General features: G+C 38.4%; 1 protein-coding gene across 1 annotated transcript; it reads right to left on the reverse strand.

Moving 5' to 3' along the window:
- Window positions 1–5753: 5753 nt before the first annotated feature.
- ramp2 (receptor (G protein-coupled) activity modifying protein 2) lies at window positions 5754–25601 on the reverse strand. Its single transcript, XM_083567071.1, has 6 exons — window positions 23621–25601; window positions 22097–22183; window positions 20022–20078; window positions 10436–10462; window positions 9459–9615; window positions 5754–8689 (listed from the first exon to the last, which is right to left on the reverse strand). The coding sequence occupies exons 1-6, from the start codon at window positions 23676–23678 to the stop codon at window positions 8440–8442; spliced, it is 636 nt and encodes a 211-aa protein (XP_083423197.1). The 5' UTR covers window positions 23679–25601; the 3' UTR covers window positions 5754–8439.
- Window positions 25602–26883: the final 1282 nt, after the last annotated feature.

Consider the following 26883-nt stretch of genomic DNA (forward strand, 5'->3'; position numbering starts at 1 on the left):
TTGCCTGTTACATTATTCACTATTTTGACTGTTAGATTGGCCTCAATTTCAGCTGTTACACTGGATGCTATTTTAACTGTTACATTGACCACCATTTTGGTTGTTACACTGGTCACCATTTTGGCTGTTACATTGGCTGCTATTTTGGCCGTTACATTGGCCGCCATTTTGGCTGTTGTACTGGCTGCTATTTTCGTTGATACATTGGCTGCCATTTTGGTTCTTATATTCGTAGCCATTTGGCTTTTTACATTGAATGCTATTTTTGCTGAACTGATGTTGACTGCTTTGTGTTGTTTAAACAACAATTGCAGCATTACTTTCCTGAAATTTCCATTGTTTTCCAAAAAGTCATCATTCTCCTGAGAAACAGAATTGTTTTTGCACCTTTACAGACAGCAAAACATCAGGGATCTTGACATCCTGTTGATGCAGGATGTCAAGAATCTATTATTTTCCCTCTTGGTTGAACATAATACAACAAACAATCCAATAAAAAATCTAGCTTCTCATGAACAGAGACTACATCTTTTTTAATCAGCAGAAATGTAAAGACTCGTTTATTTCTCTATGTTTCATGCTTCTGTCCACACTGAGGCGCTGTTCATGTCCAGCAAAAAATGTAAACATTCTCACAATAGTATTTTCAGAAAAAAAAATAAAAAATATTCAAATTTCTGGTTTATTAGTGTGTTAATTGCCACTTTGTACAACCTTTAGATTGCATTGTTTTTTTAAAAAGGATTATACGTACACAATCACCTAATGTTTGCTGTACATATATACAGATCGATTGATCTATCTATCTATCTATCTATCTATCTATCTATCTATCTATCTATCTATCTATCTATCTATCTATCTCTCTCTCTCTCTTTTTCTCATTCTCTCTCTCTCTCTATCTCTCTCTCTCTCTGTTGGTTCAGGATTCATTTTACTCAGAATGAGTCTCTAACCTTCTCTGCTCCAAAACAACCTCGAACACACATTATATTACGGGAGTGCAGTCTGCTAACAACTCTCATGTTCCCCATCTTACACAAGTTCTTCTGTCACAAAAATGGCACATTTGGACCCATCTGTACACAGAACTTTCTTCCAGTCATTCACTGTCCAATTCTTGTGCTTTTCCTTTTACAGAGTTTGTTAGATTGAAACAAAATAAACATACATGTGTCTCAAAAACCAGAAATGTATATATTTATCATACATTACATCAGGGGTCTCCAATCTTTTCCAGAAAGGGCCAGTGTGGGTGCAGGTTTTCATTCCAACCAATTAATGGTCACACCTGATAGTCATTGAAAATGAAGATCATTAGATTTGAACAGGTAGAATTTGGTGTGGACTTGCTTGGTTGGAATAAAAACCTGCACCCACACTGGCCCTTTCTGGAAAAGATTGGAGACCCCTGCATTACATTATCTTCTTCTTCTTCTTCTTCTTCTTCTTTCAGCTTCTCCTATTAGGGGTCACCACAGCGGATCATCCGTCTCCATACCCCCCTGTCCTCTACATCTGCCTCTTTCAAACCAACTACCTGCATGTCTTCCTTCACCACATCCATAAACCTCCTCCATGGTCTTCCTCTTTTCCTCCTTCCTGGTGGCTCGATCATCAGCATTCTCCTACTAATATACTCCTTGTCCCTCCTCTACATGTCCAAACCATCTCAATCACGCCTCCCTTACCTTGTCTCCAAAACTTCCTACATGCGCTGTCCCTCTAATGGGTCACTCCCAATGAAAACCTCAACATCTTCAGCTCTGCTACCTCCAGCTCCACCTCCTGTCTTTTACTCAATGCCACTGTCATCCTCCAATGTTCCTGGTCTTACTGCCTTTCCACTTGGTCTCCTGAACACACAGCATATCTACCTTTCTCCTCTCCATCATATCAGCTACTTCTCTCCCTTTACCCGTCATAGTACCAACATTGAATGTACCAACCTGAACCACCACTCTCCTCCACTTCTCCTTTTCCTGTCGCCTCTGTAGACGTCTTCCTCCTCTCCTTCTCCTCCTTCGGCCAACAGTAGCCCAATTTCCACCGGTACCCTGTTGGCTAACGATACCTGTGGGGATTGTTGTTAACCCAAGCCTCGACCGATCCGGTATGAAATTCTGATTCATGATCCACATATTCGATTTGTCACATGTTTTTACGCTGGATGCCCTTCCTAACGCAACCCTCCCCATTTACCCGGGCTTGGGACCGGCACTGAGTGCACTGGCTTGTGCAACCATAATGGCTGGGTTAATGTATATAATATGATATGATATGATATGATATGTTATTTTGTTTATTAAAGTTCAGGATGGAATACAGGAATGGAAATGGTACAAACAAAGCAGTAAAAAAATGCTATTTCATTTGAGCATAGTTAATTCATAAACCCTGGTGGATGAAACTGAAATTGAAGGGGGTCAAATAAATACACTGTTGGAATAGATGATCAAAAGCTCTTCTTGCTAATCCATGTTTTAATACTCGTTCATGTATTAATAATGAGAAATGGGAATAACCTGGCAAATTGGGATTTCTTTTAGAATTTGTGTGAGAGAAAGAAGAATATTAAAAAGTATGAAAACATTAAATCCCCGAATATTTGCTGGCTCCAATATTTATGTTTTTGATTGTATTTAATTCGTGTCTTTTTCTTTTCAGCGCCTCAGAGAAGTAACAGGAACTCAGGCTGGACAAACTTGGAAATAAACAAAGGTGCTCAGACTATATTTACGCTGCTCCCGTTCTCAGCCATATGGGAGTCCAAATTTCAGGATTAAACAAAGCAAACTCTGAGGCGGGCCATGCATTTTACCCCTAGGCCTTTAGTGATGTCTAACCTGAATCAATCCACCTCTTACTACTATCATTATGACACCACGGTTATGGAAACCTTCAATATTATAGAGAAACGCAGTATAACAGAGCTCTAAAGCAATTACTAAAGCAAAAAACTCAATGAACACAATTTAACACTTCTCCTTTCACTGCAGCCACAGCTGCACCTCCCGTATACATTTTCCTAGCTGTTTTTTTTTTTTTTTCAGAGTAGTGGTACAAGTATTTCTTTCTGACTTTGTGATCTAGTTCATCCCAGAGCATTTAATAAGATTTTGGTGTGGTGACTGGGCAGGCCATTTTGTGATAGATCAAAGATGACGTTTGCTCTCTAAATAAAGCTTGGGCGTAAGCTTGGGCTCATTGTCTTGTTGTGTGTTGAAGTTGGTATCAATAAACCGCAGTCCAGACAGAATTGCATGGTGTTAATATATGGAATGGTTGCCATGTTGGTTCCTTTCACCCAGAATAAGTCTCTAACCTTTCCTGCTCCAATACAACCCCAAACCATTAAGCTTCCACCTCCATGTTTGACTGTGTGTTCTGAATGTTCTCTCCTGTTCTCCATCTTACAGAAGTTCTTCTGTTAGAGCCAAAAAAATGTCCAATTTGTCCACCTTTGTCCAACTCACTTCTAGTCATTCACTGAAAAACAAAATAAAGATTCATGTGTCTCAAAAACCAAGGTGTTTCCAAACTTTTCACAGGCCCTGTATATCGATTGTAAAATTGCTGGAAATGATAATTTCAAATTTGTTTTATAATTCTTTCATTATTAAGGATTACTGTATGTAAGACATATACGCTGCTATAACATAGCCGCTATCCAAGACTTTAACATGTCCACTGTTAACTTCTTTTCATTATAGCTTGTGATGTGTTATTGCTGTGTGTTACCACTGTGTGGCAGTGTCCTTGCATAAATAGACTGTAAAGACCTCCTGAACAGTGGCTGTAAGCAGAGTATAGAGAAAGTACAAACAAGTCGGGCAAAGCATAAAAGCAGTTCAGGCCAGACTGTCCTGGTCCACATTGTTGCATTTACAATCTTTTTTTTTTTCCTGAAGCTCAGCCCGTATGAAGGGAAAAAGTTACAGCCATGTTTGGAGATCAGCCAGTCAGGCACACTAAGCAGTGTGGAGCATCTGGAGAGCTCTGATTGGCTCCTCAGTTCAACATGCGAGGTGTGTGCTGTCCCATGGGCCTTGTGAAAATGACGCAGGATTAGAGGAGGTCAGCGAGGGAGGGTGGAGCCAAGCGTATGAGCCGATGTGAGCCGAGGGAGGAGAGGGTGAGCATGAGAGAACAGGAAAGGAGGGTGATCACCCTTACCCTGTCTTTCCCACTACATTCTGCCAGACACAGACAGAACTGTGACGCTGCCCAGAAGTGTCCAGATGTGTTTGTGTGTGTCATCGATGTGGATTTTTTGCCCTCAATTATGCATAAAGTTTCACTTAATCCTAACACGGTGTTGGGTAACTCATTTAAAAAGTGGTTCTCAGTGAAATATTCATCTGTTAAAAATTTTTTAATGAATCATATTACAAATGGAACCCAGGAGTTATAATACCCTCCACTCTTCTGGAAAGATGTTCCACTACATTTTGTGGAGATTTGTGCTCATTCAGATAAAGGAGTAAACGTGAGGAGGTGTGGGGTGCAGTCAGTGTGAAAAAAATCATCTGAAAGATGTTCAATAGGGTTGAGGGTCAGAGCTCGTTAGATTTTCCACTCCAACCCATGTAAAGCAGATCTTCATGGATCTGGGTTTGTGCACAGGAGAATTGTCATGTTGTAACAGTTTTGGATCTGCTAGTTCGAGTGGAGGGAAAATTTCATGCTAGCACATCCAAAAACATTGTATACAATTGTGTGCCTCCAACTTAATGGTAACATACAGTAGTTCTCATGGTTTGGGAAAGAAGACTAGTGTCCCAATACTTTTGTCTATATAGTGTAGACCTTTTTTTGGAAGCACAATACTAAAATCCCAATCATGTCTACGTATGAAAACTTCTCATTAAAAGTTACTAACATTCTAGCAGACCAAAGAACAAAAAATTTTTGTAATATATTTTGGCTTAAATAGAAACAAGAAAAAAAACATTAAAAAAAAACATTAAAATGCTTACAGATCCTCTGTGGTACGCACAGGTCACTAGCAGTTAACAAGCTAACTAGGTAACTAGCATAGCACATCCAAAGTCATCGTAAACAATGGTTTGTCTCCAACTATGTGCTAAGAGATTGGGGAAGAACCACAATAGGGCTAAAAAAATAAAATAAATAAATAAAAAAAGGCATGTGTCCCAATACTTTTGACCATACAGTGTATGTATATGGTGGGTTGAGGTCTTCCAGTGCTGGGCTTTGTGACATGTTGTAATATAAACCTTAATAAATTAGGTGACGCAGTGAAGCTTTTATACATTAAGCCCCAATAATCTGAAACATTTTTCTTTTTTTTTATTCATGCAATAAGAAAAATTATATGGACACAAGTAAGCGTTTGATTTATATATTTCATAATTTATTATTATTATTATTATTATTATCATTAACACTGTAGCCTAGTTTGTGACTTTTAGATCGATCCTAATGAATGAACATTTACATTTACATCATCTTTGGCTTTCCAGTATGTTTTGATTTGTCAATTATTTACTGTAGCTGACAGCAAATGTTTGTTTGTCTGTTTGTTTTTCCCCATGATGCTTTAAAACTTTTCAGGAAGGAAGCGGCCGCTTTCATGTTTCCAAAATCTCACGGGCTGTTAATTAGCAGGAATTACAAGGAATCAAAATTGCTATCATACGACTGTCATCATGTTCTGGTTTCTCTCAAGAGACACTGAAATCATCTTCTGAAATCATCTTCTGTGAAGAAAAAAATAATATAGAATCGTATTTAAAAGACACTGTTTAATTGGATGTCTAAGTGCTTCTAGAGGAACAGTATAAAATGATTCACAGATTCATACCACAGGACAGAGCAGCTCAACAACACCACCAGACTCAAAAATACACACTTTCGTAGTCATTCGACGACGACAACAACTAAATGTGCAAAGTATACAAAGACGTTTCCTGTTACATTACAAAAACGGTAAAACAATATACGCATAAACAACCATTCTTGCATTTTTTTTTTTATTGCAGTCGAAAACTGTCATTTAAGACATTTTCATTAGATTCACACAGCCTTCATTCCAGCTGCTTTTCCATTTACGAGTGCTCCCACGCTACCTCTCTGACCTTTAACCCCTCACCTCTACAGCGCTAAATCACTCAGGATGTTACACCGAAGGTCCAAAATCTCTTATGAAATGAGATAACCTGGGCACAGGGATGAGTAGAGTAGTCGAGGGTATATCCTCTGGCTCGATAACCTGGCAAGGGGCAGTTGTGGGATCTGTGGTTGAACTAAAACCAATAAAACTTTAAAACCTTTAAACATTCAAATAGCTGCTGAAAGACAGAACATTGCATTGTCATAAAATATATACATACATTGATACATTGAGCTGTTCGATTCCTCCTTCAAAGAAATTCCACCCATTTTGTTCTATATATTTGCGTCACATGGATTTGGCACTGAAACACAATTGATAGGATTCATGGGGTTTTTTTTTTCTCTTTCGTTGTTTTGCCATTTTGCTTCTAATCCTATGACAATGAATTAGAATCCAATCCAAGCATAAAGAGTCAGTGATTGAGAAAGTCTGGATTTGACTGGATGAATGGATAAATCTACAGTCTGAGCTAGAAAGAAATCAGCCCCAGTCTGACATTTGCAACATTTGGCACATGTCCTTATCCAGAGCAGCTTAAAATGATCTTACTTACACAACTAATTAGTAAGGGCCTTAATCAAGGGCCCAGCAGTGGCAGCTTGGTGGTGCTGGGATATGAACTTATGACCTTCCCAATCAATAGTCTGACGCTTTCTAGAGCTCACTTCTTTTGCACATTTATTGCAAGTGTTTAATAACTAAATGTCAACGCTTTTTTTTTTTTTCCCTGAGATTTGCAGGGTTTTCAAATGAATCCAAACAAACAACAGCTCTTTCTTTTACTGTCTAATCCAAAGCCATGCACATTAAGAATAATAGAGAAAAGCTAAAGCAGAGGTTTCTGAACTGATCGGAAACATGTTTACATTCGTCTAGCTACCGGAATCTGAGGAAACCTCGAACATTACGTTTATCGCGACCTCCAATTCGCCAAGTCTCTTGAATTCGATCAAACATTCTCAGTGTGTATTTATTTGTGTAGAGGAAGTATTGATCGAACTATTTCAACTGCACGTTCTTATTTTTCTTTTTTTTTCCATCTTGTAATCAGTAATAGATGATTATTACAGTCTAAATATAAAAGAAATAATGGGTGAAATTCTCTTTTCGTCGTCCTATTTAAACAAAAGAAAAGAAGAAGAAGAAAAAAAAAATAATAAACAGTCATTGCTTATGACTTGGGTCATAAAATCAAAAAGGAAAAAAAAAAAAAGGAAAAAATACAAACGCGATTCGGCCGAGCCAGCAAATTGGCCTTTGTCACTCGACTGACACTCATATATAAAATATGAACTACAAAGATAACAAAAAAGACTTACAGTACATGGAGTAAGGCTTCAGTGGCTTATAATGGTGTTAATAAGAGATGTGGACCAGCACTCAACATTATAATGTTAATTCCATCATGGTCAGGATTTCAGAATATAACGAAGTAACATAACGTGTAAAAAAAAAAAAAAAAAAAAAAACGATGTTAGAAGTATGAGGGTTTTTTTAAATGGATTGTCAGAACATGTGAGATCCTAATATACACTATATAGACAGATGTTTGTGGACACCAAACTATAAAATATGAACATCCCATTCCACATTTAGTCTCCACTATAGCACAAAATCAGAAGATCTTCCACTCCAACCTATGATAAGTATATCTACTGTACATGGAGCTGGATTTGTGCACAGAGCATTGTCATAGTGGAACAGGGCAGGGGCTCCTACATGGTGAAGTGAAGGAGAAAATGTAATGCTCCAGCTTTCAAAGACGTCCTACACAAGTGTGTGCCTTCAACTTTGTGGTAACAGTTTGGTGAAAAACTGCATATGACATATGGTAAAAGTCAGGTGTCCCAATATAATGTCTATATAGTGTATGTTATAACACAGTTTAGCTTCATTGGATGGGTTTCCAGGCAACAAAAATCATTAGTGGTGGTCCGACCCAAGAATTTATCTTACCCAATGAGGTTATTCGATTTATCTTACACTTTTGTCTAAGCAAAAGCCAATACCCAGCTACCATAAATTGAAAGGTTGACATGTATAAAGCCATCTTGTGAATATGATTTCTGTTCCCAGGAACCTAACCACCATTAATTCAAATCCAGAGACAATTTTCTCATGGATTTTTGCACGTTGACATTTTGTCTCACAATATTTTGGAATTCTTGAAGCAGGTGCATGGAAACATTTTTCGATGCACAGAAAGATCTTCATGTATAAAAGCAGAAGACATTAGTGCCAGTTTTTTTTTTTCCAGGAAGAAGGCAGATGGACCTAATCTGTTAAGACAGGGCCAAGCTTTATGACCTCCTGTCTCCGTTCTTGGTCTTTAGCACGACGAGCACCACCATGGCTGGGATAAGACATATAGGGGTCATGACGAGGGCGAAGATGATGTTAGGGGGTGGATCCCTGAGGTTCTCGATGGGACAATTCTGGAAAAAGGAGGAATGAATTTCCACAAACATCTCCTCCACCAGTCTGTTGGGCCAGTAGAGCTTCAGGCACTCTGCGACGTCCTCCGAACACACTGAGAACCTGTTATAGGGGCTGCAAGAGAGATGAAAAGAGAAAAGTAAGAGTGTACATTTCAGAACCTTATCAAATATTTGAAGATTAGGAGTGGATATGAAGTGCGGCTGAAGTCTTGTGACATTACAAAAACCAACAGCCAATCACAGGCTACATCCAAAACAGTAAAATATTGTTGTATTGTAGTTATTGGCATTGTTGGTGCTGGTGGTGGTGGTGTTAGTGGTGATGTTAGTGGTGGTGATTGTGTTGTTGCTGGTGGTATTGCTAATGGTGGTGGTTGTGTTGTTGTTGGTGTTGTTTTTGAGGTGATATTGTTAAGGGTGGTGATGGTGTTGTTACTGGTTAAATTGGTTGTGGGGTTGTTTGTGGTGTTTGTGGTGTTGGTGCCGGTTATGTTAATGGTGGTGATGGTTTTGCTGGTGTTGGCAGTGTTGGTGTTGTTGGTGCTGGTAATGTTAATAGTGGTGGTGTTGCTGGGGTTGTTATTGGTGTTGTTTTTGGTGGTGATATTGTTAAGGGTGGATGACAGAGGTGTAAATTAGCCTTGTTCGTTGTTGCAAAAATGATTCATTATATAACATACATTTATGTGTTTATATATTTTTTGCATTCGACATTTTAATAACATTCATTCAATAACCATTAGTTACTGCTAAGTAGAAAAACCCATTCAGGGTTTCCTAAGAGTAAAAAAAATGTCCATGTGTTTCATCACTTTCAGACTTTATCTCTCTCTTGAGCAGTTTTAACACATGATGCAATGAATCACAGGAACCCCACTAACCTTTTCACTCTTTCCCACATGCAGTACTCGGTGGCGTTGATGGTCTCCATCTCGATCTGGAAATTTGATCTGCAGATTTGCAGAATTTGAGAGTAGCACTTGACCTTGGGTAGTTGAAACTCCTCACACAGAGAGTAGTATTCTTCACATGGGCTTACTTCATTCCCGTACACAAAGACTAAAAAACGCAATTCATTAGAACAGTTTCGTTGACTGTAAAAAAAAAAACAACACACCAATAATAAAAGAACTCTTGAAACAATCAGCGATATAGATATACTAACTATTGAAAATGTGTAGTGTGTGTTTCTATTAGCTATGAGCTCTGGAGAAGACAGAACAAGATAGATGAAGCAGAGGAGACCTCGTTCATACACCAACAGCTTTAAACTTCAGGCTGACAAAATGGATACTCGTGGATGCACCAGAAATGTTGGATGTTTACCAGAAATAAAGTCGCAATTGCGAAGAAATCATAAAACTTTTTTATGTGGCGGAAAAACGGGCTTTTAAGGATTTTTTTAGTAATCTGAAATGTATTTTTATATATTTCATTTATAATTGTTTTATTTATATATTTGTATTTTTAGAAGTAATATGGTAATTCGTTTTCACAGATATTTCTGGCAATAAAATTACTTTTTTTTAAAAAAGGAAACAGGTTAGTTGTTCATTTTAAGAGACCCGTCTTATTTTTCTTTTGTTTATTTAGTATTGCTCTTTAATAAAGTAATCAAAATAAGTATCCGATTACTCGATTAATCGTTGGACTAATCGGCAGAATACTCGATTACTAAAATAATCAATAGCTACATACATACATACATACATACACATATATATATATATATATATATATATATATATATATATATATATATATATATATATATATATATATATATATATATATATATACACACACACATACACACTTCAGGCAACAATACAGGATGTAACACATAGTGAAAACTTACATGCTGTTCTCTCTTCAACGCTGACACCTAAGAAAAGAAGAAACGTCATGAGTGTGAGGGCAAATATTTAAACCAGGAGGTCAAATTCTGGTCAAAAAATGTAGTTTACACTACACATTAATACAGATCAAGTAGGATTGAGCCTTCTGTTCACACTCAGATGCATTGGAGCATTTTTAAAAACCCACTGGACCGAGAAAATATATGGAGATAATTGAAAGTGATTACGTATTTTTTGATTAATTACATATTTTTGATTCGATTGCATTTTTAAGGAGATGGATTTTAAACAAAATCAATCCATGGCTGATGGCTTTAACGCACAATTTGGTCAAAAATGAAAAACACTTCCTCGATAGTTTCTCCTTCAACTGAAATGTAGCTTATGGACTGAGATATCCGAGTGGAAGAAATCCAGTTAATCTGTCTACAATCAAAGTAAAAAAAACATCTTGGGTGTTTTTAAAAGCACACAATGAACAAGGGCTACATGACTATTACATTTGTAAAAATTTTTCCAGCTTAGGAAACTCACTGATGATGCTCAACAGTGTCAATGACAATTTCTGGATGTCATACAATTTCATAAGAAAATTTCTTTGACTGACCAAATAAATGCAACACAGGCATTGTAACAGGCATTCTTTTACTTTTTATCGTAAACTACAATAGAAAACGTATGATTTACGGTCATTTCCTCAAATCAAACATTCTGAATGCATGTACATACTGTATATATACATTCTACATTTTAGAATGTTCTTTTGGAGATTTGGGGGTGTTAGTAAAGTCAGATACTGATGTAGGTGAGGTGAAGAGGACTGGAGGTTCAGAGCTCTATTGCAAAAGATCTTCCACTACAAACCATATAAAGCGTATGTTCATGGACCTTGAACAGGGGGCCCCGGAACAGGTTTGGGTCTCCTTGTTCAAGTCAGGCAAAAATTTCAAAAGACACCATATACAACTGTAGGCTTCAAATATGTGCCACTTGTTTGGGGGGAAAAAGCATGTACGCCTGACAGAAAATCAGGTGTCTAATCCTTTTGTCAATATAGCGTATTTATTACATCAATGTAATATAAAATGGTTTATCAGGATTTCTGGGACAAATGCAAATGTAGTTATCGTGACAGGCCTCGCTCCAGTGCTAAACCCAAAAAACAGCAACTTCAGACACCAAAAAACATGTCTTGGCTGACTCAGTCCAGCTGGCGCAAACGGAAACTTGAGGAAATGCTGCTCATTTAAAGTAAATGGCATGAGAACCTGGCATCCATTATACGTTGTTCTTAAAACAACTGACTGTGCTTTTTTTTTTTTTTCCCATGGTCGAAAAACACTTTGGTCCCACAACTCCATGATGTGTGTTTTTTTCTGCTTGAGCACACCTTACACATCATTAAAGTCTTGTTAATGAGACACTGAGTTCAACGGGGGTTTAAAATTAACTACACACCTTTTTTTTTTTTCTTCAGAATTAAAGGTAAACACATTCGAAAAAGGATTGTTCAGCAACCCGCCCTCATTACATTCATATTTACCATTTAACAATGTAGTCGAAGGTGCGTTAGAAACATTTAAAACTAAAAGTTAAGTGCGTTTGCCTACTTTAAATGATTTTTCACCCTCGGGTTTTAAAAAGCTCCGCCCTCAGGATCTACTGGCCCACAGAATGTCTCTAAGATAACCGGCACAAGGTTCGTCCAAACACAAACATTCTGGATCAGGAGGCAATTTTTTAAATGGGTTTTTCTAGTTTACTTAAGCTCAAAAAGGGATTGAAAAGGTCTATAGATAAGAGCCAATGAAATACAGTTAGACCAGAAGTGCAATATATATATATTATTGGGTCACCTGGTCATAAGTATGGTATGTGATTTTTGAGCATTGCATCCCACATTTAGTACCAATTTGCTCTTATTATTCCCTCCACTCTTCTGGAAAGATGTTCCACTAGATTTTGTTGTGTGCTTATGGATATTTGTGTTCATCAACCAGAAGGGTGTTACGAAAGGCAGGTACTGATGTAGGTGAGGAGACCTGGGGTGCAGTCAACGTTCCAATTCATCCCAAAGGTGTTCAGTAGGGATGAGATCAGAGCTCTATAGCAGCAAGATCTTCCTCTCCAAAGCATGTAAACCAGATCTTCAAGGAGCTCACTTTGTGCACAGGGGCATCGCCATGCTGGAACAGTTTTGGGTTTCCAAGTTCAGGTGAATGCAAACATTATATTATAGCGCCATCTAAAAGACGCCCTGTACAATTGAGTGCCTCCAAATTTGTGGTAACAGTTTGGAAAAGAACCACATAGAGCAGAAAAGGGCAGGTGACCCAAAACTTTTGCACCCAAATGAGGATGTGGTTCCCCTTTTGAGTCTGGTTCCTCTCAAAGTGTTTCCTTGCCACAGTCGTTATTTCATTATTATACAAAATGACATTAATGATATTCTTGATGCACAACTGTACAAAATACCTGTGTATTTTAAGCGAAAATTGTCAAAATGATGTTATGCAATTATCATGAAAAACAACACAGATGCTGATTTACACAAATTGGTTCACCTTTCATACTCAAATGCTGTTTTGTTTTGTTTTTTCAGAAAGAAACAACCCAGCATGAATGAATTTGTTCAAGGAGAAATCCCTCATGCACTCCTCAACAATCAGCTACTTAAAATGTCTCGATTAAAGAGAGTTAAATCTTTTAAACTCTTCTTATAAATATGTGGCTTTTGCATTTTTAAGGACACTTTTATACATAAATACCCTGAATTAGCGATTATAGATATAGATAGGGGATTACATAGTAATTATGCGGTAATGTGCAAAGATCCACTGTATTAAAGGTGATGTCACCCAGATCCTCATCCCTTTTGAGTCTGGATTCTCTTAAGGTTCCTTCATCATACCATCTCAGGGAGTTTTTCCTTGTAACAGTCGCCACTGACTCAATCATTAGTAAAAAACTTACAATTACAAACTTATAGTCACTAAACTTATACACCCTTTTATGCAACTTTATAACCACTTTATCTCTGTAAAGCTGCTCTGCTCTAAAAGTCCATTGTTAAAAGCGCTCTACAAATAAAAGTTCAATGAATTGAGATAACCAAGATCAACAACAGGCTGATGTCAGCATAAAAGTGTTCAATTCAATTCAATTTTATTTCTATAGCGCTTTTCACAAAGGACATCATCCTAAAGCAGGTTTACAGAATTACAGAATTATAGAACAAACATTTAGATAGTATGAAGAAAAAAAAAACTATACAAACAACAGAAATACAGTGAGCACCGGAGCACGTGATTTTTAATATAGTCAGTTGGAGTTAATGAGGTGCTCCTGAGCATTAAATTTGCTCAGCATCTGAGTTCATGATGAGTCTGAATTCAAGGGTGGATCGGATGTTCCTGTCCTGTAACACATGGAAAACAAATTGAAATTGGACCTGGAGCTGGCATTTTATACACAACGATGTTGAACACTTTATATACAACATTGTATATAAAATTCCAGCTCCAAATACAATTTTAATATAGATTTCCAAACATTTTCCAGATTATACTGTACAGCCTGGAAGATGGGATTTCCAACCCTTGAAGCTACAAGAAAGTTCAACCACCTCTGTAACAAGGCACAAGGATTTAACATCAACAGCTTTATTATTAGTAGAGACGCGTCACAGATGTTCGCAGTGCACACAATCTTCTCAGTGCACACAATCAGTGCACACACCATACACCATACATACATACAAACACCATACATACATACATGCATGCACACAAACACCATACATACATACATACATACATGCACACATGCATAAATGCATACACGCATACAGTACATGCATGCATACATGCATGCAAAACACACATACAGCGTTTAAATAAAATACAAGTATAAATAAATCATATATACATATGTAATAAAATAAATAATATATTAATATCACAATTAAACAGCAGGGGGGGTGTGTGTGTGTGTGTGTGTGTGTGTGTGTGTGTGTGTGTGTGTGTGTGTGTGCGCGCGCGCGCGCGGGGGGCTTACCAGAAGAAACACAGAACAGCAGCGTCAATAACACGAGCGGTCCCCTCATAGCAGAGAGCGCGAGGCGCCGCTGTGCGCGCGGACCGTGACTGTCTGAGGGACTGAGTGAGTGAGTGAGGGAGTGAATCGCAGTGTGCGCGCGCGGGGCAGGAAGAGGAGGGCACGCGGGCAGGGGGGTGGGGGGGGGGGTTCCGTCCCTAACCGCGCCCTGCTGCCTGCTGTCTGCACGTGCGCACTGCGCGAGAGAGGGGCAAAAAAGCGAGAGCTTTCAGGCGCTACATAGGGATCTGTATATCCAATAGGGACACGGCCTGTGTGTAACCCGGGGTCGGGGGAGAGAGAGAGAGAGAGAGAGAAAGAGAGAGAGATAGAGAGACACACACAGATGTGGACACGGTTATAAACCAGATGTTTCAAAGGGAGCCCCTTTATAAGACACCCACCGTCTTTGCTCTCTCTCTCTCTCTCTCTCTCTCTCTCTCTCTCTCTCTCTCTCTCTCTCTCTCTGATTTTCACTCTTTTCTTACTCTTTTTTTTCACATTTTGACTGTCTGCATCTCTCTCACTCTCCTTTCACCCCCTCCAAATATTACTCTTTCTTTCTTTCTTTCTTTCTTTCTTTCTTTCTTTCTTTCTTTCTTTCTTTCTTTCTTTGATTGACTGTCTGCATCTCTCCCTCACCCTCCCTTTCTTTCTTTCTTTCTTTCTTTCTTTCTTTCTTTCTTTCTTTCTTTCTTGTTTTTTCTTTTGACTGTTTGTCTCTCTTTATCTCTTTCTCTCTCAGATTCTCACTCTCTGTCTAATCTCTCTCTCTCTCTCTCTCTCTCTCTCTCTCTCTCCTCTCTCTTTTGCTCTCTCTTTCATGCTGATTTAATCTCTCTCTCTCTCTCTCTCTCTCTCTCTCTCTCTCTCTCTCTCTCTCTCTCTCTCTCTCTCTCTCTCTCTCTCTCTCTTTCTCTCTCTGACACACACACACACACATCTGAAACCCCTTTCTCCCCCCACCTCAGTCCTCTGCTGTATTTTCTCACAGGCCACTCACTGCTGCTTCACTGCGCCTCTCTGATTTATTTCACTTCGCATCTGTTGCCGAATAGGAAACACGAGTAAACATTTAGGACCATGATGAAACGGATAAACGAATAAAACGGCTCGTATTAAGGTGGGAATCCTGACCGAAAGTCCACCAGCTGTTCTGTGCTCTTTAATAAAATAACTGCTTTTTAAAAAAAATACAAATAAAAAAGATCCTATCCCAAATCTCCAGCTGCTTTACATGCAGGATGACCCGCAGTGCCCAGGACAAGCAACAGTGCCAGAAAAAGAAGAAAAAGGACGCTTGGTTTTTTTTGTGTAGTTTGTGTTCTTCAAACTCTTGATTTATTAGTCTTCCAGTTTGAGAGCATGATCCCAATAAGAAAAGTGGTGAAACTTTAAACAGACTATGTGATTATAAGTTCTCCATGTCACATTATCAGATTCATTATAAGATCCTCTACTGACTAATTTCAATGGTGCATTTTAGTCAAAATCTTCACAAAATTAGTATCTAATCTAAAACCCAAGAGGTGATGGAACCACTAGTTCAACAGCAAATTCATTTACATTTGTGGCATCTGGCAGACACGCTTATCCAGAACGAATTATGGTTAAGGGCCTTGTTCAACGGCCCAAAAGTGGCAACTTGTTAGTGCTGGGATTTGAACACACAACCTTTCAATCATATTCCAACATCTTAACCATTCAGCTACCCCATGACAGAATGGTTGATGATGCTTGACGATGGCCAAATTGTGACGTCTAGACGACTGGGTCAGAGCGTCTCCAAAACTGTAGCTCTTGTTGGATGTTCCCGGTCAGTGGTAAGTGTCTATCAAAAGTGCTCCAAGGAAGGAACAGTGGTGAACTGATGAGAGGGTCATTGATGCACGTGGGGAGCGAAGGCTGGTTTTAGATTAGATCCACGTTACCGAGTTAAGTGTACATTCACGTCAACTGGAGCAGCGAGTTTTATCAATAATCTTCCGGAGTTATCGACATTAATGAGATCTCCGTCTGACACCGCAGAGCTCGACTGGGCCACTGAATGTCCAGATTTAATGTTCCATTACAACCAAATTCACAGTATTTTTTAATAGAATGGAAGGGGGATCTACTGAGTTATAGAAAAGCTCTAAGTGTTGCTTGATTAGCATATTTCTCCACTCTCATAGAAAATAACAAGCATAATCCCAGATTTTTATTAAGTACTGGTTCAAAATGAACAGGAAATAGAAGCACTGCACTATAAGTACACATTTACTAAACAATAGGTTTTAATGATTTCAACTTTTTTTCATAATAAAGTTGAAAATATCAGGCAAAAAATCCAGATGATTAATATAAATCCAAACTATTTTATAAATAACCCTGTAAATAGCACTGTAATTATGACAGGTGATCAATTACACAGTTTTACACCCATTCAAGAGAATGACAATTTATTTCCTCATCAAAATCATCAACTTGTATTCTTGGTTCCTTGCCTACAAGTTTCTTTAAAAAGATAATTTCAGAAGTACTAGAACCTTTTCTAAAATGATAAATTCTTCCATTAGCACCGGTTATGTACCTAAATCTTTCAAACTGGCAGTTATAAACCCCCTAATTAAGAAACCCTTGTCAGCTGTCCAACTATAGGCCAATATCAAACCTCCCCTTTATCTACAAGCTTCTAGAAAAGGTTGTAGCTCAGCAGTTCTGCTCACACCTACTTAGGAATAAAATTTTTAAAATGTATCAGTCAGGATTTAAGCCTCATTATAGAACAGAGACGGCACTGGTTAAAGTGGTAAATGACCTGCTATTGGCCGCTGATCAGGGTTTTGTCTCTTTACTTGTTTTGCTCGACCTTATTGCAGCTTTTGACACCATTGATCATAATATCCTAGTTGCAAGACTAAAAAATGTTGGAATAAAGAGCCTGGTTTGGGTCTTATTTGACTGATCGCTATTAGTATGTTGATGTAAATGGTGAGTTCTCCACACTCTCTGAGGTAAAGTTTGGTGTTCCACAAGGATCTGTCTTAGGCCCACTGCTTTTCTCTTTATATCTGCTGCCTCTGAGTGAAATTATACATAAACATGATATTAGCTTCCATTGCTATGCTGACAGTGTTGAGGAGTGTGTAAAGGACATTAGACAGTTGATGCTTGATAACTTCCTTCTGCTCAACTCAGATAAGACAGAACTTCCTTATGCCATCTCAGCGAGTCTTTCCTTGCCACAGTTGCCAATGGCTTGCTTATTAGGGACAAACTTGAGGAACAATCTTATTAATTCTTTATTAACACGTTATCTGTGTGAAGCTGCTTTGAGACAATGTCCATTGTTAAAGTGCTATACAAATAAAAATGAATTAAATTACATTACATTCGATTCAATTCAATTCAATTCAATTCAATCTAATTGGATTGAACTGGATTAGGAAATGGAGACAAAATGTGGAACCAATCTTGTCAGGTGTCCACAAAGTTTTTTGTCCATTTTGTGTAGCTAGCTAGCTAGGTAGATAGAATGATGGATAAATAGGTATTAGGATAAGAGTATATACCTCTTGCATATTGTATTCCACAGGATGTAGTAGAATGTAAACTCACAAATTTTAGTGTCGAGTTTACCAACCTTTAACAAACTATTTTTTTTTTTTACAGAATATGAAAAAAAAGTTGTTGTGTTTAACCAAACACAGCTGTAGACTGTTTTGTTCTCTTCTGTTCTGTTATGTTCTTTTCTAAACTTTACCTCAATGCCTGGGTCCGAACTGGCAGGACATTTGTACACACGTGTCACAAACCAGTTCAGATATGTCAAGCGGCATCGCACCAATTATAGGCACAAAATAAGTCTGACAGGAAAAAGACGACTGTAAGAGAACACACACGACGCATGAGGAAATTCAGTCAATGTGATTACTATAAGAAATAAAATGGATTCAGAAGTGATAGATTTTCTGTTTTTTTCCAGAGGCCATGATTGAAGCAGCAGTCATGTGATTTCTCCTCATTTTGCAACTTGTATCTTTACCCAGTTGAAAACGTGCTAAGTTGTTAGCTGCTAGCATTAAACAGACAGTGTTTTTGTGTTTCTTAGTCTTCTTGTATATGGCAAGAGTCAACTTTTTGAAGCTTGTTCTCATTCTGGTGTTACATTATATCGACAAAAGTATTGGAACTTGGCTTTTCCAGCCATATGTGCTTCTCCCTCAATTCTTACCACCGAGTTGAAGACACACAATTGTAAAGGATGTATTTTGAGCAGTAGCATGAAATTGTCCCTTCATTTGAACTAGGAGACCAAAACCTGTTCCAGAATGACAATGCTCCTGTACACAAAGCCAGCTCCAAGACGATATGCTCTACATGGGATGGATTCTTATTTTAATTAGTGTTCTGTCTCTTGTGCGACATTACATTTAGCCTTTATTTGTTTTCCAGAAAGAACATTCTACAGTCTTCTCTTTTACTTTCCACTGTTCTTTGCATTTCAAAGCTGTTCACAAATGTGGTGTGCTGTTGTTCATGCCCATAACTCATATGTACTGTACATTAACTCATGAAGCATGTGGAGGCGGTAACATAAAGCGTGTTTTAGCTTAGGGGTTTCCTCTCAAAGACCAAATCTGTTTTTTATCACTGACGCCCTACACCACAACAAGAACAGTCTCTGTTCTAGCTATTCGAACACATCTAGTGATCTATTAAAGCACTTTTGAATGCACAGCCAATATTATCTAGTCACTACGTTACAACGCTTACCAAAACGATCTTACAGATTAACTACAAAAAGGAAATACTATTCTGAATAGCTGGAATCCATGTCCTTATCCTATTACACCATACACTAACATCACAATCGCATGAGACACCTGAATTTTCCAGCTGAATGTGGTTCTTCCCCAAACTGTTACCACAAAGTTACCACAGTTAGCTAAAAATTTTCCCCATACTTAAACTAGGAGACCCAAACGTGTCCCATCATGACAATGCACAAAGCCATCTCCATGAATATATGCTTCACAAGGTTTGGAGTGGAAGATCGCCTGCTATTAAGATTATCCGATTACTGATTAAGTACAATTAGAAAATATTTATATTTTCCTTATCCGATAACACTACACACTAAAATCCAGAGGTCTGAACCCTACACAAATTTAAGATATTAATCCCAGTGTGGGACATTTGCTGACCCTTGGGACATCTGCAGACCCCAGTCAGCTGTCATCATCTCTTTAACGCCCTCACAAGCCTTCGTTATTTATTCTATCATATGATGTTTTTGTATCTTTGGTTTACTTCCTAGGCATTGAATAATAAGGAACATGTGTGAGACCTGTGCCTGGGAAACATGTCAAAGGCATTAAAATCCAGGCCCAGAAAGTGTGGCATGACTCAGTCAGACGTGACGGGCTGAATGTGAGCTGAAGCCCTTGATGTCTTATCGGAACAGCGCAGTGTGTTTTGACAGCTGTGTGTTACAGGCTCTCTTACTTGTTGTGGTTAACGGTGTGGTCAGGACTCCTGGGAAGAGGGGGGTGTCGCCCACACCTGAAGTAGACACACACACACAAAGAAAGAATGAGAGAGACAAAGAGAAAATCATGGTTTAAATGTCATGCTGAGGTGATAGAAGTCCAACATTTCCGTGTCCACCTATTGCAAAAATCCAGGTATGAATATTTTTGATCAAATTCTGACAAAGAGAAGTACAAAAAGTCTTTTTCTTTTTAAGTAAATAAAAAAAAGACAAGCAAAAAATTAAAAATAAACACAAGATAAATGAAGAAATGAGAGATTTGAGTTGTTGGTTTGCAAAGTAATCACCATTTTCTGAGTAGCTAAGAAGTCAAGCTAGTCATAACTCTGACAAAACAAATAAAAGTAACTGGTATGCTCGTTTTATACAAACTGGCTAAGTACATTTAAACCATCGCTAAAGATCTTTGTAGCGATAAACACTATTTGGACAAATGTTTGTGGACACCTGACCATTTTTAAACAGAACATTTCACATTTAATCCTCATTTGTCATTATAATAACCTCCACCCTTTTTGTTTCACTACATTTTGGAGTGTGTTGTGGAGATTTGTGTTTATTCAGCCACAAGGGTGTTAGTAGTAAAGTCAAGTACTGAGGAGTGGTGAAGTGAGGAGGCCTGAGGTGCAGTCAGCGTTCACATTCATGTTTATTCGGGTTGAGGGTCAGAGCTCTATAGCAGGCCACTCAAGATCCCCTCCAGACCATGTAAAGCAGATCTTCATGGAGCGGACTTTGTGCACAGGGGCATTGTCATGCTGGAGCAGGTTCACGTCTAACAGTTCAAGTCAAGGGAAAATTTTATGCTCCAGCATCCAAAGAACCACATATGCCTGAAAAAGTCAGGTGTCCCAATTCTTTTGTCCATGCATCTATATTGTGTTGCTGTTTTTAAGAAAAAATTTAAAATAGCTTATGGCTGTTGTTATGGATTCTTTACTAGCCCAGGAGACATTTTCTTGTCATTTCTACCAAAGCACTGGCCAGACATTTTGCAAATGAATCAATCCCAGTGAAACATCCACTGAATTCACTAAAGGGATTAGAAGGGGTTTAGAGCATATTATTTATGGTTTACGAATAAATAATAAATGAAAGCACAAATGACTACAGCAAGGGACATTCAATGCTGCTGTCCCCATTGCCTTCATTGCCTGACTTTGATTCAGAGTAACTAATCTATTATAATTGAATGTGAAAGATTTATATGTGGAGGGGAGGGGGTTAAAGTGAAAGTCAGTGGTGGAAATGAAAACGGTAAACAATTGTGCTTAGTGGTGTATTACAATATATATACAATAGATCACTGGACAGTTCAATCCACAGTGTGCTAATGTAACTTAGCTAGGTTTAAATCAGAATCAGAATCAGGTTTATTGGCCAAGTGTGTTGGCACACACAAGGAATTTGGTTCCAGCTGTTGGTGACTCTCAAAAGTACAGACATAAATAACACTATACATTTAGCTTGGACTAAACAAGACAAAACAGTGTGAGACAATATAGACAGCACAAGTATTAAATAGATAAATAAATAGCAGACAACAGTGTGATAATGTTTCTCAGGAACCAAGGAGTAAAACCCCCAGATATCTACAGAAGACTTCAAACACAGTACGGTGATGAGACTCTCAGCCGCAGTAAGGCGTTTGAATGGTGTAAATGTTTTAAAGGTGGCCGTACTTCCTTTAGTGACGATCCCGGTCGTAGTGGTTCCCAGCCCACAGCAGTCATTCCTGTGAGCATTCAGCGTGTGAAACTAGGATGGTTCAGGTGTACTGACAAATCTTTCTATGCCAAATCTTTTCAGGTGTTTGTTGAACTCTGGGATACGTGTATAAATGTAGCAGGGGAGAAGGTTGAAAAATAATTGCAGGTTCCAATCCTTGAAATTTGTTCTCTAAGGTTGGGGCTTAAATGGAACATTCCTTGCAAACAGACAGACAGACAGACAGACAGACAGACAGACAGACAGACAGACAGACAGACAGACAGACAGACAGACAGACAGACAGACAGATAGACCTTACCTCGTTGTTCTTCTGAGCGCTTCGGAGGAGTGGCTTCACTCGGAACGAGCGCCTGCACCCGAGCAAAAATCAAAACCACACAGGCGCCTGCGAGAGAGAAAACACAGGATATATGAACACGGACATATGCACTGAATCACCCGATAATGTAATAATGCAATAAAAACCGATCTCTTAAACTGGTTTCTTCAAACGTTTAATACTTTCTGATCTCATATAAATTTTCAGGGGACCACCAGAGAACCCTTAATGTCTCTTATATTGGAAAAACTAAAGAAAATCTATCTATGTACTATAATGTACACTGTTTTATTTGGTGTCCTGTGAATTTTGTCAGATCCTTTTCTGTTTTTTTTTTTAATGCTCTCAAATCTCCCCCTGATTACTTTAGAAAGGACTTCAGGGATGCTTAGACACACACATTTTTCTCACTTATAATCATCACACAAAGGAAGGTTTCTATGCCGAATCTTTTCAGGCGTTTGTTGAACTCTGGGATACGTGTATAAATGTAGCAGGGGAGAAGGTTGAAAAATAAATGCAGGTTCCAATCCTTGAAATTTGTTCTCTAAGGCTGAGATAACTATTGATAGCAGGAGTACATCCTCTCTTTGTCCTGTTCCACTGGCTCATTTCCTGATCTGCCTTTTTTAGAGTTTCTACAATATCTGGATATAAAGAAGAAAACAAAGCATCATGTGTCTCCTGATTCTGTGCAAGTTGCATGAGTTAGGATCAGTTACTAGTAAAAAAAATAATAATTGTCATTAGTTTTGAGTTGTTTTGGCTCCATTATTTTGGTACCGGAATATAGACCTGCATGTAAAGGAAACAGGCAAATAGACCAAAAAATATTCCCAAAATGGACCCCATGCCCAGGAATAATCGTTTTAAACTGTACCATCCAATCACTGAGACAGATTTTGTACCTATAGTATGTATCTTTCACCTTGTGAAAGTACATTTCATTGAATTATATGGCTCCAAGATAGATCCGGCCCTCTTAAGCTTGTAATCTGGTGGACTAAATAAACAAAGAATTCGTGTTTTAACAAAAAATAATAATAATTGACCAATAATGGGTTTTTTTTTGCGCAATTCAATGTTTTTCCACCAGGAGGAAATATGGAGACTCTAACCTAAGGGCCGTGGATTTAGCTACTGACAAAATGTGCTGATGGTGCCATTTACTCTTAACACACACACACACACACACACACACACACACACACACACACACACACACACACACACACACACAAAGTTGATTTTATAACCACAACTTTTGCAACCAATCTTCAATCCTTCTCAAGGATCGTTCGTATAAACGCCTAAGTTTTCATCGAGGTGATAAAAATGTGGTATTTCTCTTAATCTACTAAAGATTAGCTTGGTACCTTTATATCAAATATATCCAGATTTTTAGTATATATTAAATCCAAAGCTTTTTGATTGTATAAAGAATTTGTATCCTGTTATATAAAAATATCCGAAGGCAGGAAGCGGTGCACTGGTAGTACTTACCCCAAAAAGTGGGGCTCCATATTGGCCTTATTCGAGGTGAGGACATGTGAGGAGACATGGTCCTTTAGTCCACTGCGAGCTCTGTGCTTGTCTCAGTGAACACTGATCTCATGTATGAACCTTTATGCAGGAAGACTCGAATAAAATAACAGGATGTGCTCATTTCCTTAAAGGGGTGGTGGACTCACACACAATGGGACAGAAGCCACAGATAGGCGGGCTGCTGTTATGTAGACCACCTCTCTCGCTCACACTTGTTCTCTCTCTCTCTCCTTTTCTCTCTTTCACTTCTCATTCTGTTCCTCTGTCTGTCATGACTCAATACCACTCATACTCTATCATTGTTTGTCTCTCTGTTTTCTTGTTCTTTTCCCTTTCTTAGATCTCCTACAAAGCCAACACTCGGCTTCTCCAAATGAACCAGTCGTACTAACCTCAAACCCACAGTGAAGTGGCTTATTTTGACTGGAATGTCACAGCATTAAGGTCAGCACCTGCTTCATAAAAACGCTCTGGCGAAGGTTCAGTGAAAGGACAAAGTAGTTTCTGAAGGTATGTGGAAAAGCACCACTGGGCTGCTTTCGAGGCCGCTGCGTTATTTGTATTTTTTTTTTGAGAGTAACGAAAGCAACTTGACGTAAAATCTAATGTCCATCAAAGGGGAAAACGTTCCTGCGTGATCATTCTGATGATCTTCACAGCTTCATTTTACAGCTTTGCACTGTATAAAGCTGTTCCTCTTGTTTTCCTCCAATATTTTCTTGAGGAACCAAGGCATTGATGAAATTTCCAGTGTGGGGAAACTTCTTTTTTTAGATTTCCATGATACCCAGACATATTTTCGCAGCTTTTAAACCTGAGTGATTACAAATCCTGGGTCTTTTGTCCCACCAAAGAAAAGTGGAACAACAGAAAAGTATTCACCTTATTTTAGTGGAAGTGGGAGTTCTTAACTGTGGCCATCCGTAGCCAACAATCAAGAGAGCAACTAAGCTTTCTGTGTGAAAGGGATGTCTTTACTCTTTACCCTGCAAGCTCATATAAACTGGCATCAAAAAGTTTCAAGACTAATAGTTCTATTCCGTCCACATGCATTATCACGTCAGTGATTTCATCACGGACAGCAAATAGAACATAGAGCAAACGTCAAATTTTGCATGAAACTGGGCAAATCTGTTTGACATGCTTCGAAAAGAAGACTTCCAGGATACAACATAGAAGTGGCAGGAATGCTGGGAGCCCTGAATTGCTGTGCAAGGGGGCTATTGTGAAGGCGATAGTGTGTAAACGTAGATAAATAAAGTATTTTCTTGGAAACAGAGCTCGTCTCGAAACTTTCTGATACCACCACACGTTACATATACTGTACGTTAAGCTCAGTGAAATTATTTTCTTCACATATCTCATCTTGCGAGGACATTAGGGTCAGAGCACAGGGTAAGCCATAATACAGCATTGAGCAGAAAGGTAAGAGCTTTTCTCAAGGCCCCAACAGCTTGGTGGTGCTGTGATTTGAACTCCTGACCTTCTGAAAAGTAAGCAGAATCCTAACTGTTGAGCCACCACTGCCTACAAAAAGAGGAAGAATGTAGATAGGGCTTTGGTCCAAGTCTGTAGTGCAGTCTGATTAAAGGATGTAGGTGATAAATGCTTCACATGACTCAGAAGGAAAGTGTTAGCCTTCAACCCACCTGATTAATAGCTTTTACAGGATAGCAGAGAGCTTAAGAACTAAAAAGTGGTAAATAAGAATACATGGGTTCAGAACTGTCTTTCAAGTGGGATTCTAGCACGTTCTTGCTCCTACAGGTGGGTAAAAAGAGGGGGCCTTCAATTAGAGAAGGTCAGTGATTCTGAGAACTAATAGATGGGTGTGAAGGAGCTATTGTGAATCTGAGCCAAAAGATTAATCAATATGAACGTATGCTTATCAAGAAACAATGGTTTAGAATTTCCAAACAATACATTTAAATTCATAACTAGATTCAATGTACAAGGTTATTTTTAGTTTGTGTTTCTGAAAGACTGAGACCACACTGTTTTTGTTTTAGGTTTTAGATTTATGAAACAAAAGAAAAAAGAATGTGAAACATCTTGAATATTCTTCAATACATCTTCCTGGTAGCGGTTATTTATTTTCTTTCAGACATACTTCGTTTTAAAATGCAACTTATCCCCAAAACACCATCATCATTCAAACAATTTGAAATCTTTTCAAAGCACAAGACTCGGTTTGTGTGTTACTATGTTGCAATTATGACATTTTCCCTGGTGTGCTCTACAGTGTGGTCGAGTTTCCTCATCAACAGTCTGCCTTCACCACACTTTTATATTTTGTGAGGAAATTTTGGGAAGCTGAGAATCATTGAAAAACCGGTTCTTTCCAGACAATGTCATTGATATTCTGAGAATGATCTACTGGTGGATCTACGTAAAACTGCCAGTGTCAGGTAATAAAATTTCATAATAATAAGTCGCAACATTGTTCAATCAACGTAACTGAGAGAAATGTTATGTAACAGAACGTTACATTATAGAAAACCTCAAACACAAGCTTCCATGTCCTCAACCGCTTTGTATTTTGTTCTGTTTTGGATAAATAATTGCAAACCTTTCTCTCTCTAAGACTTTGAGACAACAACACTCTGTGTCCTGCACTACCGCCACCATGCTCTACACCAGGATATATATTTAAAGGTTTTACTTCACAAGTATTTGCCAGAAAAAATATTTACAAAACTTTTGGTGAAAAAGTTCACAATAGAAAGTATTTCTGGAGCATATTTCCCAGCAAATGTACACTTTAAACCATTAAGGTGATAAGATGAGGCTTGGAGTTCACCCAATGGTCTTTTCTTTCATGTCTAAGGACTTTATACACATCAGTATACAAATTATATACCGTGTTACTTCGGTAATACGTTTCGTAACTCTTGACGAGTGCTAAAACTGACGAGTACTGAACATTTTTTTTTAATGCAGTACTGTACTGTATAAGGAATAAAGAGGAATACAATGAATAAATGTGTAAAGGCATTTTTCATCACTTTAAGGCTTATGATTTAGACTTTGGATGGCACTCTATGGCACTGTTTGTGAGCTAACATGAGGCTCTTCATGCACCTGTTTTACTACAAGACTAAAGCGATCATGAGTTTTATCGTGAGAGTCGATGTCGAAGTGTCGAGTGGCGAAACATTTTTTAGTCGTACCGAATTTTGACGAGTTCCGCAGCCAACGAGCACCGAGGTATCACTTGCTGT

Source organism: Silurus aristotelis (assembly GCF_946808225.1).
Source record: "Silurus aristotelis genome assembly, chromosome: 17".
NCBI classification, from domain to species: Eukaryota; Metazoa; Chordata; class Actinopteri; order Siluriformes; family Siluridae; genus Silurus; species Silurus aristotelis.

Bases quoted from the DNA above. Each gene is read 5' to 3' on its own strand.
- ramp2 (XM_083567071.1), bottom strand. From the start codon at position 23,678: ATGTCTCCTCACATGTCCTCACCTCGAATAAGGCCAATATGGAGCCCC. The intron at 20,079-22,096 runs GTAAGGTCTATC...TGTCTACTTCAG, and splicing joins GCGCTCAGAAGAACAACGAG to GTGTGGGCGACACCCCCCTC. The intron at 10,463-20,021 runs GTAAGAGAGCCT...TTCTTTTCTTAG, and splicing joins CACACCGTTAACCACAACAA to GTGTCAGCGTTGAAGAGAGA.